Source organism: Falco cherrug, chromosome 3 (genome assembly GCF_023634085.1).
Source record: "Falco cherrug isolate bFalChe1 chromosome 3, bFalChe1.pri, whole genome shotgun sequence".
NCBI classification, from domain to species: domain Eukaryota; kingdom Metazoa; phylum Chordata; class Aves; order Falconiformes; family Falconidae; genus Falco; species Falco cherrug.
The window spans coordinates 117,207,826-117,224,815 of NC_073699.1; the positions used below are offsets into that span (position 1 = coordinate 117,207,826).

The 16,990-nt window shown below is 58.3% G+C and overlaps 1 protein-coding gene across 1 annotated transcript; it reads left to right on the forward strand.

Annotated features, from left to right (window-relative positions):
* The first annotated feature begins 571 nt into the window (after positions 1–571).
* On the forward strand, positions 572–16,990 carry TRIT1 (tRNA isopentenyltransferase 1). The gene is made up of 11 exons (XM_055704185.1): positions 572–771; positions 7,261–7,401; positions 7,840–7,938; positions 8,156–8,304; positions 9,200–9,342; positions 9,616–9,727; positions 10,285–10,397; positions 11,550–11,627; positions 13,416–13,525; positions 13,862–13,979; positions 16,366–16,990. The coding sequence occupies exons 1-11, from the start codon at positions 598–600 to the stop codon at positions 16,569–16,571; spliced, it is 1,443 nt and encodes a 480-aa protein (XP_055560160.1). The 5' UTR covers positions 572–597; the 3' UTR covers positions 16,572–16,990.

A 16,990-nucleotide genomic window follows, 5' to 3' on the forward strand; every position in this document is an offset into this window, starting at 1 on the left:
GTTGCTATGGCAAAAGATGTGTGTTGCCAGGGAAAGCGGCAAGGCTGAGGTACCCTCCTCCCGCTGTCGCCATGGCAACCGTCTCCCTGCCTCGCCTCCCCTCTGTCGCCACGGAGACAGTCGCCCGCTCCCCATCTCCCCGTGTTGCCGTGGCGATGGGGAGGACGAGCCTCCATGGAGGCTGCCGTTGCCACGGCAACGCGCGCCTCTCTGTTGCTATGGCAACTGCCCCCCTCAGCCTCCTGCCCCGTTGCTATGGCAACAGCGTCTTTCTCATCCCATCCTACCCCCCCCCTCCAAAAAAAAAAAAAAAAAGGTACCACGGGGCTGAACCCCACTCCTGGGCACGGGCCGGGTGTGAGGCCCTGGGGGGGCGGGGGGGGGGGGGCAAGAGGGGCCGGGGGCGCGGGGCTGGTCAGGGCAGGGCCGGGGCCGGGGAGCGGGGCCGGGGGCAAGGGGAAGGCCCCGGGCCGAAGGCGGGACCCCCCCCCGCCTGGCAGACGGACCCGGGGCGCTGGGCCCGGCCCCGGCCTCCCCGCGGGTGGCCCCGTCCGCAGCCCCGGCCCCGTCCCGCCCCCGTCCCGCCCGCCCGTCCCCATGGCAGCCGCCGGGCCGGGCCGGGCCATGGCGGCCGCGCTGTGCCGGGGCCGGGCGCCGCCGCCGCGGCCGCTGGTGGTGATCCTGGGCGCCACCGGCACCGGCAAGTCGGCGCTGGCGCTGCAGCTCGGGCTGCGCCTCGGCGGGGAGATCGTCAGCGCCGACTCCATGCAGGTACGGCCGGGCCTGGCCGCCGCGGTGGCCTGCGGGGGGCCCGGGGCAGGCCCGGCACCGGGAGGCGGCGCGGCCGGGCCCGGGGGCCGCGGAAGGCCGGAGCCGGGCCCGGGGAAGGCCGGAGCTGGGCCTAAGGGAAGCTGGAGCCGGGCCCGGGGCCTGGGGAAGGCCGGTGCCGGGCCCGGGGACGGAGGAAGGCCGGAGCGGGCCCGAGGAAGGCCGGAGCCGGGCCCAGGGATGGAGGAAGGCCGGAGCCGGGCCTGGGGGCCGAGGAAGGCCGGAGCCGGGCCTGGGGGCCGAGGAAGGCCCGAGCGGGGCCCGGGGACGGAGTAAGGCCGGGGCGGGGCCCGGGGAAGGCCGGAGCCGGGCTCAGGGATGGAGGAAGGCCGGAGCCGGGCCCGGGGAAGGCCGGAGCAGGCCCCGAGGAACCTGGAGCTGGGCCCGGGGATGGAGGGAGGCCGGAGTGGGGCCTGTGAAGGCCGGAGCTGGGCCCGGCATCCCCGGCGGGGCCCTGGCCTGGCTGAGGGTGTTGCAAGGGCACCCGGCCTGGTACCAGCCTCGGCCCGTCCCAGAGGGGCCCAGCCCCCGGGGCTGCAGCTGGGCCTGCCTGGGGACCCCGGGGCCCGTGGCCGGCTGCCTGTGGGCAGCACCGCGGGGATGGATCCTGCCCGCTCGGTGTGCGCCCACCGCCCTGTCCCCACGGCCAGTTGCTGGTTTTGGGGTGAGCAGTGTCACAGCTGCCCCCCGGCCGGGGGAAGCCTGCTGGCCTGGCTTGTTAGCCCCGAACGAGGCGGTACCACCAGAACTGTAGGGCTGGGTTTGTTCAGACCCCCCACAATACATTCAGCTTTTCAAAGGAAACCAAAGAGTGTTTTAATTTTAACCCACAATAAAGCTACGCGGAGGTGTAAGGAGCAGTTGACCAAGGCAACACAGCAGCTGGAGTTGATCGATAGTAAGCGATACCCAGGGGTTGCCCCCGCAGATGCAGAACTGCCGACATGGACCATGGGGACGTGCTGTGGGTCCTGCCTAAGAAATGGCAGCTGGAGGGGGGTGTCCCAACTGGGAGGGCAGGGGGGACAGCAGCCTTCCCCAGCCTGTTTGTGGGCACAGTGTAAGTGAGGCTGTGACATGGCAGCTGGAGCTGAGTGCTCCTCTCCCTGGTCACCAGCAAAGGGACATCAACGAGATACGGGAAAGAATATTAAAAATTATATTTGCTGCTTGCCAGTGACAGACTCTGTGGTCTTGTCTCTTACTGCAAGTGGCAGCATGGAATATATCAGTTGTACAGCCAGGCTCAGTACATGCTGAGGAACTGAGTCTCGTTTTTTCAGTCCTAATTGTGTTCAGCTACCAGAGCTTTGCCACAAGATGTAGATTTCAGCTGCCACAGGTATTTTGTTATTGTTCAGCAAAATGTTTTCCTTTCCTAAATCAACACTTCCACTGTTTTGTTTCTCTAGTGCCTGAACTTTCCATCAAGGTTAACATTTAACGTATTTATTGCGCTTTTTAAAAAGGTGTTTTCTGCCAACAACATCCCTTGCCCTTTGTGCTGCTCAGAGATCGACTCTTGCTGTCCTACGGCCACCTCCTTGTTTCCTTCACTAGATGGCCAATGCTGGTCACTTTGTATCCTACAGACCTAAATTTTAAAAACTCCCTCTCCTGCATTTGGAGCAAGCAATCAGAAAGCTGTAGTTTTATGGAATGTTTTCCTTAAGCTCTTGGAGAAAGAGTGTTTGAGATCGGAGCTGAATTGACAAAACCCTGCGGGGACAAAACGTTCATGTGATACGCAGAAGCTTTGTCCAAGGCTGCCTGGTTGTGGGCAGCTGCCCTCCCAGCTGCCCAGCCGAGCCGTTGTGAACCGTCAAGCATTGCTGGTGTTGGGAGTCCTTAATGAAGGTCCGTCTTGCTCTCCCTGAGCCCGGTGGGACTGCCTGCGGGCTGCTTTTCTCTGCAAACCCAGGCTGGGATGGGGTGGCTTTTAGGTGGCTGCTGTTAAGTTTCCAAGGCGGGTTACTCTGCTCTAGTGTCTGCATCAGAAATGTCTCTGAGCCGAGCTCTGCTGGTGTGGTTTTACTAGTGCTGACCTTCCTGATCCAGACAAGCCTTAGAGCTTTTGTTTGGTTATTCGTGCACGTTTGTGTACCGTAAATGCTGAGATTCTTGGATGTCGCAGTGACCACCAGCCTAGCAGGCTTTAATATCAGGGAAGCAGCTATTAACTTCAGCACTCCTGCGATCACGAGGCTCCTGCTGCATCCCAAGCTCTGCAGACGTAGCTGGAGCCGACTGGCGTGCTGTGAATTCTTGTTTCATGCTGGTGGATGTTTTGAAGCGTGTATTTTGTGCTCTGGTTGTTTCAGGTCCCACTATGGGAATGCAGGCGCTGGGAGGACTCTGGCTGCAGGCGCCCAATGGCATCTGGGCTCGAGTGGCTCTTGTCCTCCTTTCCTTTTAATCTCATTCTAGCGTGACTGTGGAGCGAGCTGAGTAGCTCTGCTACTTTTATCCCATAACGCAGCGTGCTTTCAGCGTGGCCTCTCGGGGCGGCGAGGCGGGGGAGCCCTGCCTCTCCGCAGCTCCGGCCGCCTGAAGGCACAGCCTCAAGCAGTGCGTGTCTGCGCCTCCCCCACCATGCTCCACTAACCCCCGTGCCCCGCTTAGGCGGCTGCAGCCAGCCAACTGGGTCTGCTTTCTTTCTGGCTTTGTTCCCATGGAATATTGTCTCCCCGCCGCATATCCCTCTGCCACGCAGAGCTGGCTCTGGTGTCCTTGTGGAAGAGTCGCTGGGTTTTAAAAATCCCATTGCTCATTCTCGACTGACAGCTGCCAGCGGCCATGTCGCCCTCGGCCCCCTCTGTCCATTCATCGCTGCGCCCTGCGCGAGCTCCGTGGAGCTCTGACAAATGCTGGCAGTGTTTTGGGCAGCTGCTGGAGCTGGAGCCAGGCTCGGGAAGGGGCCGGGGAGCCCCGAGCCCACCTGTTCCCACACACAGGCACCCCTCTATCTCCAGAGCATTTTTGTCATGACTGTGGGTCACTATGGTCAAATTACAGACTTAGCTGCTGCCTGCGTGCAGCTCAGGAGCTCTGGTTAATCTGATGGCCTCTTAATCTTTCTTTTTGGCCTTTCTGTTGCCATTTGTCATCCCAGTGAGTTTCCTTTAGGAGTAAGTCATTCCCTGGGAAAGCCAGGTGAGGTGAAGCCAGTCCCGTTTCTTAGTTCCTGGCTGAGCAGTGAGCATCCAGCGATGCTGGTGCCAGCCTGCTGGAGGGCCCCGTCCGCTCCTGATCCCACTGTCCCTTCTGGATGTCACCCTTGGAAGTGGAGATGCAATCCTTCTCTGGAGGCTGTTGTAGCACACTGGGGACATTTGCCAGTTAATATGTCAAGTCAGGACGTATTAAAGAGCCTTTGCTGACACCCTTCTCTTGGCAGGGATCAGGGCGGGGAGCGTATCGTGCTCTCCTTGCACCCCTGGCTTGGTTTGGCTCCTCCATGCCCCTCTCCAGCTGGGACATCCCTTGGCTCCCGTGAAATCTTCACTCTCTTCCTGGCTGTAGGTGACACAGGCATCATGTCACCTTCTACACTGCGCTCAGGGCAAGGACAGTGCCTTTCCCCCTCTAGTGCAGATGGTGACAAAGGGACGGAGTTTGGGATTGTGCATGAAACTGGTGGCAGAGCCAGGGTTTGGGAGAGCCAGGCTGTGGGCTGAGGCTCCTCACGGGATCCTGAGGATCGCTGGTGCTTGTGGCTCTGCCTCAGTTTCCCCACCCTTTCAAAAGGGCGACGGTGCTGACCTGCCAGCACCGTGCTGTGCGCTGTGGGGTGACCTGCCCGGGGGTTTCAGCAGCAGAGGTGGGAGGATGCCGTCAAGGCTAAGCATCTTTAGTCCGCAGCTTGTATTTGCCGTCTCAGAGGCCTGCTGCTCCGGGCTGCCGCTAATCTGTTCTGGGGCCTTAGAAAGCAACAAAGGCTTATCTGAGCCGCTTGCTGAAAATAGAAATGAGTGTCAGGAGGACGTCTCGGTGCAAGGCCCTGCCGACAGCCAGCTGGTGGAAACCTTCTCCGGGCTTTGCTGGGTGTGTGTAAAAGGCCGCCTTTGTTTCCTGCCAGCCCACACACTGACGCCGCATTCCTCCTCTTGTTGCCAGATATTTGGGGAGGCTCTTGGTGGTTAATCTCCAGGAGAACCTTGGGGGATTGGAGCCTGAACTGTAAATCCTGGCTCTGCTGGCGCAGGACACTGGGAGCTCCCGGCTGCCTCCGAGCCTCCCTCTGTACTGACTGGGATTTCAGACAGACGAGTGGGAGTTGGAGGAGCTGGGAGGGCTGGACTGGCCTGGCCCTTGCTGGGAGAGAGAAGGCACTGAGCCAAAGCTCACCAAATCCAAAGGTTTTCCAGCGCCAGACTGGAGACCTGGGTTGAATGGTGCTGCGCAGCCCGGGCTTGGCTGACGGATGGGGATCGATAGGCTGCAGCCAGCCACAGGGCACGTTGGCAGAGAACTCCCTCTTGGGTCTCTCTTGTCTGCTCTCGTTCCCTGGAGCCAGCTGGGTTTCTGCAGGGCAGAAAGGAAAAGCATTTGGTTGCCCTCCCGCTCCTGCCTGGCTTCCTGCCCCCAGGCGAGCTTTTCTCCCCGCTGAGGGACCGGAGCAGGAGCAGGAGCTGGCCCTTGCCCTCGGAGCACCAAGTTGAGCAAGATGGGGAGTGCCTGCCGAGCCGCAGCCGGTTCAGCTGCCCCAGCAGCTCGCATGACTGCTCCAGGCAGGGATCGGGCTTCCCTGCTCCACTAACCTCGGATCGTCCCTTGCTGCCGCTCCGTGCCTTTTGCCTGTGGGTCACCTCTGTGTCACCTTGTCCTTCTGTCTGGGGCCCGGTGGAGGCCGTGCTGCAGCTGGAGGCTTGGCAGCTTCTCAGAGGGGATTAAGGGGAAATTTGTTTCTGGAAGTCTGGCCCTCTGGCTGGGGTGGTTTCTGGGTGATGGAGGGGGAAGTGAGTACAGCCATTTCCAGTCCTTTCTCCCATCAGCCCGGTTCATCCCAAGCTGGGAGACTGCTCCAAGCAGGAAGGTGCTGAGAGTTAAACACCTCCTCCCTGTGACTGCAGCACAAAGCAGAGCCTTAGCCACCGCCTGGCATGAAGGGTGCTCAGTCCTGGGCATGGCGCAGAGCTGGGCTGGGCAGAAAGGCGGCATGCTCGGGGTGCCGGTCCCCGCTCTGATCCCTTTGCAGCTCTCTGGAGCCTTGCAACACCCATTGGCAGGCATGCCCAGAGCACAGGGGCACCCTGTGCCGAGGGGAGTTGTGTTTGCATGCCATGGTGAGCAGCGTGAGGAGCCTTCCTCGCTTCTCCTGGGCAAGAGATGCTCTCATCTGAAAGGGCTCTGCTCACGGGACCCAGCCGAGCCGTGGGGATGGGGTGCCAGGCTGGGGCAGCTCTGATACTTGCACTGCCTGGGTCTGCGGGCTGGGCTGTGGCTGTTGCTTTATGCAGCCTGGAGGGTGGATTCGGGCTGTGGCTCAGATGCTCGCTGCTGGAATTGCAGTTTGCCTTGGCTCTTTACCAAGAATGCTCCTGAGGGGTTGGTTTGGGTGGCTTTTCTTTCTTGCTCTGCTTTTAGCTGTCTAGCTGAGGACCAGCATCTCTCAGCTGTGCTCTCCCAGGTTGTATATCCCAAACTGGAGACTGAAGACACACCTGGAAGCAGCGAGATGCTGCTGGTTGTGCTCACCACTGTCTCTGGGCACCTTGGTGCAGGACAGTGTCTGGGGTCAGTGACCTGCGCCGATGAGTTTTGCTCCCCTCTGCATCTAAGTTGGCTCGATAACAGGCAGTGGGCAGTACACCAGGCTTTCAAGGTGTGCATGAGCTGAGACAGTTTGTGTGTGTCTAGGAGGCTTCATGAAGTTTTATATTGCACCCAGAGATCTTTGCGTGTTACGGGAAGCAGCACTTCTTGTTCCTAAACAGAACTCGGTGCTGTACTGGAGACGTGTGTTTGGAGAGAGGCACACCTGAGCTTTTAGATGAGGAGGTGGCAGCTTGGAGGCAGCTACCCTCATTGTTTTGGAGCTCTGTGCTTCTGAGCCAGCCTTGGCTGGTTCCGCTGAGCGGGCTCTGACACTGCTCTCTGATCGCTCGATCAGCCTTTCCATCCCGAGCTGCAGGGTTATATCAGCCCAGGAAAGCAGTCATGAGCGATCAGACTCAGTTCGTCTCCCATGGGCAGGAACAAACACCAGAGAGAGGCAGTTTGGCCCTGGCAGGAGCAGGCTTTGGTGAGATTCCTGCTGCTGCACCTGAACGGGGGGTGTGTGGCCCTGCCTGGGCTGCCTGCTTCTCCAGAGACCAGCAAGGGCTTGGAGGGTGATTGGGACAGGCAGGGACTGTGCGTGGTGGGAGCAGCAGCAGTCGGTGGGGATTTCTTGGGACACAGACATGAACGACAGGCTCTTCTCTCCCCCAGGTGTACAAGGGCTTGGACATCATCACGAACAAGGTTTCTCCCCAGGAGCAGCGTCTGTGCAGACACCACATGATCAGCTTTGTGGATCCCCTTGTCTCTAACTACACAGTGGTGGATTTCAGAGACAAAGCTGTGGCTCTGATATCCTTCACGCTGCAGCCTGCCTGGCCGAGCAGATACAGACTTCCCCCCTCCACAGCCAGGCCTGCAAGAGGGATCTTGGGCTCTTCACATTGCAACTAACCCCGGTTTTCAGAGAATACTGCTAGCAAGAGGGGCTTAGACCTTCTTTTACCCAGCTAATGCTCAGGGCTGGTTGGGCAGATCTCTGCTGCACTGCAGCAGCGCTGAGCTGGCTGTTGCCCTGCCTGGCGGTCCCTGGGTGTCCCTGAGTTTTGGTGGTAGCTGAGACAGGTAGCAGAGGATAGTGAGAGATGAAGGACACCTATATATAACCTTGTCCTGCAGCCTCACCAGCTCCGTGGGGCTGGGAGAGCAGCGTCTGGGCCCCAGGCTGCTGCTCCCCACAGCCCTCCCACCCTCCTGTGCATTCCTGTTTACGCTCCTTGACGATGACACATTGAAGATATCTTTGCCAGAGACAAGATCCCGATTGTTGTGGGAGGAACCAACTACTACATCGAGTCCCTGCTCTGGAAGGTCCTTATCAACACTAAGGTACCGTCGGGGCTCTGTGTATCCCCCTGGGAAAGGGTGAGCCCCTTGTTCAGGGGGCAGGCTTCCAGTGACCAGGCATGGTGTTCCCCCTGGTAGAGTGTGGCAAGGAGAACCAGAAGCCTCCTCATTCACCCCTTGGGTCTGGGGGATCTTCTTGCTTGTGCTGGCCTTGCATGTGGATGAGTGGCTTGATCCAGGGCTGCCTTGTACCCCACAGGAGAAAGCCAGCACAGCCCCCGGGCCCCTCACCGACCGGAAAGTGGAGCTGGAGCAGCTGGACAGCGTTGAGCTCCATCGCCGCCTGAGCCAGGTAGACCCAGAGATGGCAGCCAAGCTGCACCCCCACGACAAGCGCAAAGTGGCCAGGTGAGCTCAGCATGCCAGGGGCAGGAGGTGCCAAGGCCTGGCGCCCCTTCCTGAGGGAATTGTGTGCCTGGGAATGTGGCAAGAAGGGCTCTCCCATCCCAGGCGGGTGCTCCTGGCCTCTTAGCAAGGTGCGTGGGGAGCTTGGAGCACTGGTGTTGGGGAGCCCTCTGGGATCTGAGACCTTTGGCCGTACAACCTCCAGTTTGAACTGCCTTTGGGGTCCAGGACAGCGCATTGCTCCTGGCTTGTGTGCACCAGGGTTGCTCCCGCTGCAGTGCCCCAGCAGCAGGATTTATCTGGAGCTATTTAAAGAGTAAGCTGCCGTGCTGGCTGAGTAACATAGCTGAGCTCTGTGGGAACAGCACGGCAGCAAGACCAGGCTTGCTGCTTTGGTGGGCCCATCCCAGCCGAGCCCTGGCCCCGGGGGAGCAGAACACCGCCCACCCCATTCGCACGGTGCAGGGGGACAGAGGGTTGGGCACCCCATGCAGCTTTCTCCACCTCCCTGGCTGGGCTGGGCTGAGCTGGTGGTAACGCTTCGCAGCATCAGCGCTGGCCCCTTCCCTGCAGCACTGCCTGGCTGGAAAGGGCAGGGCTGGAGCCAGAACCCCGTCCCCTGCAGGGCTTGTCCCAGTGCCAGGCAGGAGTGGGTGGCTGTGCTCTGGGCTCCTTGGGTGCCGTCACTGTGCTCTGCATTGCGTTGCACCCCCAGGACCTGGGTGTGCTTGGGATGCTGGGCACGGGAGGGGGCAGAAACCTGCCCTCCCCCCTACATGAGAGGGTTGGATCTCAGCAAGTGTCTGCGGTTCCCTTTGCTGGAGCCCCCAGGGCTGCTGGGGAAATGGAAAAGCTCATCCTCACCCAGCCTCTGAGCTCTGTCTGTCTCTGCTTACAGGAGCCTCCAAGTGTTTGAAGAGACGGGGATCCCCCATAGTGAAATCTTGCACCAGCAGCAGGAGGAGGAAGGTGGAGGGCCCTTAGGTGGGCCCCTGAAATACCCACATTCCTGCATCCTGTGGCTCCATGCAGACCAGGCAGGTGAGAGTGGGCTCCTGGCTGGCTGGGTACGGTGATGCAAGGTTAGGGCTGCCTCCCTGCTGCTGCCCCAGCCTCACCCCTGAAGAAGGCAGCAATTCCTTTGGAATCAGTGGGTGTGACAGAGGACTTGCTCCCCTGGCCTGGTGGGCTCTGCCTTCCTTAGGTGGGCGGGGAGGCTGGCAGTGCCGCCCGTGTCCTGCACATTGTCCAGCTGTGGGCCTCCCGAGGGCACAGCTCCGAGCGGCTGAGCGTGTCCTGCTCTCCTCCTCCCAGCTCTGGACCAGCGGCTGGAGAAGCGGGTGGATGACATGCTGGCTGCAGGGCTGCTGGAGGAGCTGCGGGACTTCCACCAGCACTACAACCGAGAGAAGGTGGCTGCGAACCGGTGGGTGCTAAGCCAGCTCCCTTCCTGCTCCCACTCCCGCCTACAGACCCGTGCGAGGGCCCAGCCCTGCCCGCAGCACCTCCAGTGTACCGCTGCTGCTGCTGCTGCGGCAGGGCCGGCAGGCAGGAGGGATGCCTGCCTCTGGGGGGGCACCGTCAGCGCCAGCGGAGGGGTCTGAGCCAGCCGGATCCTCCAGCACTTCCTGGCCTTCCCTGCCAGAACCCTGAGACCAGGGTTGGTCAAGCAGCAGAGTCTCTGTTGAATTAGTTTTGCCCGGACCATAGCTGCCAAGTGGTGACATGTCCATTCAATAAAATTTACTTGGTGCTGCCTGAGCCTTCACACGACAAAGCTGACATGAGGTGGCACTGAGGGCACTGGCGTGTGTTCCCGTGTGTGCCTGGCTTGGCTTGTCCCCTGAGGCCATGTGCTTGTGTCACCTGCGGAGGTCCCTGCAGGGTGAGACGCAGGGACCTCAGCTGTTCTGGGGAGGGTTGAGGTCTCCTGCTGTTCTGAAGGAGATGGCCTTGACCCCTGCCTCTCGTCTTGTTCTCCAGGCAGGATTACCAGCACGGCATCTTCCAGTCCATTGGCTTCAAGGAGTTCCACGAGTATCTCATCAGCGAGGGGAGTTGCTCACCCGAGACGAGTGCCTTGCTGCTGCAAAAAGGTGAGAGGAGCACCCTGCATGCCCTGCGTCCCTCAGCCCCACGCAGCCCCAGGTGACGCTGCGTGATGGTCTGGACCAAGCTAAAACCTTGGGGCAGGTCTTGTTGGGGTTGAGCTGCACCTTTCTGTCTGCATTTTCCGCTTCTGCCAGCCCAGAGGGGCAGGGACTCCTTTCCCAGTGCCTGGATTGCTTCTCTGAGCCCACTCAGAGCAATTCCTCCCTCCCTTCCCCCAGGTCTCCTTGCAAGGTGTACTGGGCATAGTATGACTTGGGATCTAGAGCTGGTCCACCAGTGCCCTGGGTGGTGGAATCCCAGCTGGGGTGCGAATGCTGTGGAGAACAGGGCTAGAAAGAAGGAACAAAGCGGAACTCAGATCTGATTCAGCAGTATTATGGTGGGAAGGAATCTGGGGATCTAGCAGGTCACGGCATGAGTCAATAGTGATGCACTCTGATGGCATATTTTGTTCTGGAGTGTCTGGACTAGCGGGTTGTTGTTAGAGGGAGCTGCTCTGCTTCTCAGCAAGGCGAAGGTCCCAGGCAGAGTCGATCTGTGTCGAGGAGGGTTCAGTGCAAAGCAGAGGTGGAGGCTGAGGAAACCACAGAAACGATAAAAGCCTTGAAAACAAGTCTGGTGCAGCAGGGGCTTATTGTGTCTGCCCAGGAGACGATTTTGGAGGGATACGATAAGTCTGGTACTAAATACTGAAAGGTTGTACAGCGGTAAACTGTCCTCTGGCCCCCCTCTGGGTAGGACAAGCAGTCCTGGGCTCCGTTTGGGCAGGGAAGCATTCGGTTAGGCATTACGAGAGCAGTGCTGCAGCCCTTGCACAGATTGTCCTACCTGCTAAAAGCTTCAGGGTGGAGGTTTTGGGACACCTTGTCCAGCTCTTCCGCACTGCCGCTGACCCTGTGCTGTCTGGCAGGGCTCGGTCTCTTGGCCATGATGCTCACTTCTCACTGCTGGCTTGGAGACCTTCAGGCTGTCAGTAGAAAGACTTCTCTTAGGCGAGCTTGGTACCATCCAGCACAAACTTCTGTCTTGCGTGATTTCGCCCCACTGGAGCCGACAGCCTCTTCCCACTCAGCTCTGAGCTGAGCTTGCGGTGTCGCGCTAACCTGTGGGGTTTTTTTAATCCCTCTCTTTCAAAGGGATCCAGGCCCTGAAGCAGGTGACCAAGAGATACGCCCGGAGGCAGAACAAATGGGTCCGAAACCGCTTCCTGAGACGTAAGTCCTCTATTCTTGCCATACCTCGCCATCCCTGTTCTTGCATCTCTTCTCGTCCCTTCTCAGCGCGTCCCCTGCTCCCAGCTCAAGAGAGGAGAGAGGTGGCTCCGCTGCTGGGGGGCAGTGTGTGCTGGGGGAGCCAGGAATCTGGCAGGGATCAGACGATCCTGCCTGGATTCTTCCTGCTGGCCTAGGCTGCCCTGGCTTTGTAGGTGCCTGGCCCCTGGCCAGATCCCTCCAGGAGCCACAGGCACCTCGTGTCCCAGTCCATCCAGGAGGCTCTGCCCCGATTCCTGCCGCATGTTTGGGTTGCAAAGCAGCCGCTCGGCCCTTCTGAGACAGCCTGCCCAGCACTGCCTGTGTTTATCTTGCCCACAGCCTCTCTGCCCAGAGGCTCGGGAAGCTAGCTCCTGTGTCCCCTGGACCCCTGGCTGCCTGGGAACATCTTCCCCTCCCCACAGAAGTGCCATCAGGATGGCTGATCCCCCAACAGAACAAAACTGCAAAGGCTCAGCCCCGTGCTGGGCAGCAGTAGATGATGATAGCTACAGCATCCCTGCAGCCTGTCCTGCTGACGGCTCCCGAGGGGCTCCGGGAGGGGGTGCCCAGCACGATCCCTCTCCCCACGTACCCACATATGCTCCCGGCGCAGGGCGAAAAGCCCAGTTGACAGCTGCCCTCCACATTAGGAGCAGGAGCCCGCTGGCTGCTCTTAGCCTGGGCCGTGCTCACCAGGGTGGCAGGGAGCCAGCAGGACTTCCCCATCCCAGCCCCGGCCCTGGAGCAGGGCCAGCAGCAGCAGCTGGGAGCCGGGCACTTGTTGAAAGGTGCTTGGTAGGGGCAAAACAACAATAAAAAATAATAATAATAATAAAAAAAAAAAAAGCAGGGAGAAACTTGACTCAAAAGACAGGCTTTGAACGAGGTGCAAGAGCTTTCCTGGAGCCGTGTGCTGGGGGGTTGTGGCTCACCTTTCTGGTGGCAGGTGTGCTTCAGATCGGCCCTGTCGGGAGCTTGTTTGTGGTTGGGGCGATAAAAAGCAGCACCTGCTGCAGACTGGCACGCGGCAGCCTTTGGTGGCTTTGTCCGAGCGGGGCCGTGTGCCCGCTGCCTGCGGGCAGGTGAGCCGCGGCAGGGCGGCCGTGCTGCTGGGGGGAGCGGGCACGCTCTGATTGCAGCTGGTTCACCCTGGCCGGGCTGCAGCGAGCCCCCCGTGCCCTCGTGCCAGGCTGGGGGAGGCCGAAGGGGTCATTTTGGAACTGTGCCTCATCAGGTCGAGGCATTATAAAATAGCATCTCCTGCCATGGGCTCTGCAGCCGCCCCAGCGATTCCAGCTCTGAGTGGGAACCTGCACGTGCGGATTCCTCATCCAGACTCCATGCCTGCATCTCCTTGTAGGCTTTGTGTGATGGCTTTGTGCCTGGATCTCGCTTTTTGATCTGCTGCAGCCTCCTGTGGACCACGGCTGTGATGGAAGTGTTTGTTGTTGTGACGGGCTGTTGGGGTGCTTGGATTTCGTAACGCTGTTCCCTGAAGGCAGACAACCGTGAAGGTGCTTGCTTGAGTTCTTACGTGTTCTTGCTGTATTGTGAGGCTGCCCCCCCCCCCCCCCCCAAGCTGAGATCTTTGGATATTTTGGTGCTGGAAAAGCTGGTGCCATTTCTGAGTGCTAAAGGACAGCTAGGCAGCAAAAAGCAGATCCCCCTGGTCACAGCATAGCCCCGTGGGTGCTGGGACGCGGTGCTGGGGGGGTTCTGGCAGTGACCTGCCCTTCTGTGTCTCCGTAGGTCCCGGGCCCAACGTGCCCCCGGTGTATGGCTTGGAGGTGTCTGATGTCTTGCGGTGGGAGGAGGATGTGCTGAAACCTGCTCTGGAGATTGTGGAGAGCTTCATCCAGGTACTGGGCAACTGGAGTTAACACACGAGCCGTGGCTGAGAAGCCGATTGCTCAGCAGCCCGCGGGCCCCATAACTTGGCACTTAGTGTCTCCCACGGGCAGGGCTCTCTGCTTACATGTCCAGCCTTGGGCTTTCCTTGCAGTGGCGGAGAGTTGTCTACGCTGAAAATTTCTCCTAATGCCCAGTACTTGTCTTGCATGATAAAACTGCAGCGTCTGTCCTGCTAACCTTAGTGGCTGGGTATGGCAGGTTCACGTTCCAAACTCAACCAAAGCGAACAAAGGCAAGCAATTTCTCATAGCAGAAACCAATTGGAGACGTTATTTAATCTACAGGGACGTGACCCCCCAGCGGAACCTGTGAAGATGGAGTATGATGTAAATGAGAACAAACGGAGTCATCGCGTGTGTGAGCTCTGCAAGAGAGTCATCATCGGGGACAGGGAGTGGACAGGTAGGATCTGGCAGGGGGGAGAGGAGAGGACCTGGGAGGGGGTGCAGGGAGTGCAGTGGGAGGGATGGAGTGAGGCAGTTCTCCGAAGCGGAGCAGCTTCCTTGGCCGGGTGACCCTCGGCACATGATCTTGGGCTTTCAAGGATTGTTTACAGCCCGTGTATGAAAGCAGCCATTTGCAAGCCCAGAGGGGGTGCAGGAGCTGTGCCACAGCAGCCATCTGTCGGGCTTCCTCCCCTTCCTCGGCACCCGGTAAACACTGCCGCTCTCCGCCGGCACGCCAGACGCGGGGATCTATACGTAGCAACGAGCCGCAGATCTGTCTGTGTTTGGGGCTGCCAGTCCTTTGCAGCGCTTCAAATACTTTGTCAAAAAGCACAGAACAAATTTGTTTCTTCTCAAATTTTGTTGTGTAAAACGAAAGTTTAAAAATGTTTTTAATAGCTCAGTTCTGCTCCAATATCTCCTATTTATGTGTTGGGTTTTTTTCAAAAGTATTCCTAGCTGTAATGGTAATAGAAAGGGATTTTCTATTTCCAATGGACTTACTTTAAAAGAGCTCAGCTGGAATCAGATTAACTCAGTGAATTTATCTGTGCTGGGAGGCTCACGCTGAGAACCAGAAACAAAAAGTAGTGGAGAAACTGGCTGCGGAAATGAAACTGGTAAATCTCCATGTGTCACCCAAATGCAGTATATGCAGACACAATACAAAGATAAATTTCCCAGGTTGTTGGTTGTCGGATTTGAATGAGTCGCTTATTCCTGTTGAGCGGGGTGCTGCTGAGAGCAAAGATGGAAGCTGGCTCGGAATGGGAAGCTCATTGCAGTGAGATCGGTTTGTCAGTCTGATTGTTATTTTAGCCAGTCTCAGCTCGGAGGTGCTTTGAAGGAGCTTTACCTACTCCAGAACTAGAGCACTCTGAAAGCTGTTGGGGCCCGTGCCATCCTTCCAGGTCCAGCAAGTTTTGTGACCGCGTGAGAACTCCTCAAGATCCCCCCAAACACTACAGCTGCAACTACACATCCTCTAGGGATTTCATCCCAGATTCTGATAGATGATAATACCTTTCTCAACCGAGACCAGCTGTTGTTCTCTGCATCCAGCTGAGTTTGCCTCAGATCTCCACGGGATGGGAGAAAAATGGTCCAAAACCTGGGTGTTACTTGTAACTGCAAAATGTAAAAGCTCGAAGGGAAGTGAAAACAGTAGTGGGAGCTGAGTCGATCTGCAATCTGGTCTGTTTTCTTAAGTCAAGTTACAGATATTTCTGGGAACTGCTTCCCAGTACCCCACTGGCTCTGGAAGGTTTTAAAATTTTATCTAATTTTACAACTTGTGTGGACTTAAAAGAGCACACCTGCCCAGACAGCAGCAGCGATCGGCACTTTTTCCAGCCCCTGTAAGCTCTGGTGTTGCTTGCAACAAATTGTAAGAGGTGAGACTTTATTTCAAGCAGAGGGTGACCCTACAGCGTTGTGATAAAGCAGCAGCTTTGCGTGTAATTTCATCCTTTGGCAGAAAAGGATGACTGGAAAACGCCTGAGGGCCTTGATTCAGTGAACACATACCCTCGTTTAATTAAGGCCCTGCCTGAAAAGTTTGCTGCTTTAATTGCTGCTCTGATCTCTTAGAAATAGCAAAACCACCCTGCTAAGATGGTACATTGGTTTGGTTAGATAAAGCGTCTTCTACTTAGATAATACCACTGATACGGGAGGTTTTGCTGTCCTTAACTGTGATTTCAAACAGAAATGCAGCTCCTGCTACCCCGCTGTCAATACAAGTTGCAACCCTGGGATTATGCCTCTGTTCCCATCTTGATTCCTGCAGAAGTGCCCTCGTAGCTGGGGGCCTTGCCCTGGAGTTATGCAAAAGCATAATTATGCTCCAGGCTCCGTCTGCAGCCGCTCTGTGGCTGTACAGGATATCCCCAGTGCTGCGGTGCGGGCATCCCGCCTACAAATGATCCTGGCAGCGCTCCACGGGGTGCTGGGGAGTTGCACAACCTCACCCGCATCCTGCGCTGTGCTGCCTCTTGGGTAACACTTTTCCTTCCTCCCAGGCATCGTGTCTTGGTTGGGAGCAGACTTGCTGGGGAGGTTGGGTCCTGACAATCTGGAATCTTCTACAGGACCGGAATTTTTCCCTCTCCCCGTCCTTCCTGGGGTCAGAAGGCTTGGAAGGGTTGTCCCTCTCTGAGCCCTGATAGTTTGGCGTGAGAAATGGCCCGGACAGGGCTTGGGAGGTCACTTACCCGCTGGGATGAGTTGTGCGGCAGGGTGGGAAGGGAGGGTGCTCTGCACTGCACAGGGGATCGATCGGCTTGGGTGTTCCCTTCCCCAAATTCCCCAGAATTAAATGCTCCCTTCGCCTCTTCCCCCAGCTCACACACGATCCAAATCCCACCTGCACCACGTGAAGAAGAGAAGGAAGCTGGAGGCTGCCAGCCGCGCTGCAGGGACTGCGGGGGACAGCGGGGGTGCGGAGACCTCGGAGGAGGACAGCCGCTTGCCTTTGCCGCCGGCCTGCAAACCAGCTGGTGAGGGGGAGCCGCCGCGCTGCCACCTGTACGGCGAGGAAGCGCTTTAGTCCTGGGTGGCCTTGAACCGAACGAGCCGAGTCATTTTTATTTCAGGATGAGGCAGGTGTGTAAGTGATGGCCAAAGGCCGTCGGCTGCATCAGATCCTCTTCATGTGGCCTCATCGCGCCGGGTTCCCATGCTTCCCCAGCTCAGCCTGGAAAGGGCTGCGCCCCGGGGCAAGGCTGCTGGAGGCATCCACCCATGCCAAGTGCTAATTCCTACCAGAGACGCAGCATTATCCTCGGAATGGTTGAGCCGATCCTCCTGGCATGCAAACTTGGCGTTCTCGGGGACAGAAATCCCCTGCGCTCCTCCAGCTTGGCCAGGAGTGCAGCTCCGGAGCTGAGTGAGCTCTTACTGCCTTTATTGTGGAGAGGGTTATTTTTTTTTTTTCCTTTTATATGGAAATAAAGTTGCAAGATTATT

Bases quoted from the DNA above. Each gene is read 5' to 3' on its own strand.
- TRIT1 (XM_055704185.1), top strand. From the start codon at position 598: ATGGCAGCCGCCGGGCCGGGCCGGGCCATGGCGGCCGCGCTGTGCCGG. The intron at 7,402-7,839 runs ATATCCTTCACG...TGACGATGACAC, and splicing joins GAGACAAAGCTGTGGCTCTG to ATTGAAGATATCTTTGCCAG. The intron at 13,526-13,861 runs GTACTGGGCAAC...TTTAATCTACAG, and splicing joins TTGTGGAGAGCTTCATCCAG to GGACGTGACCCCCCAGCGGA.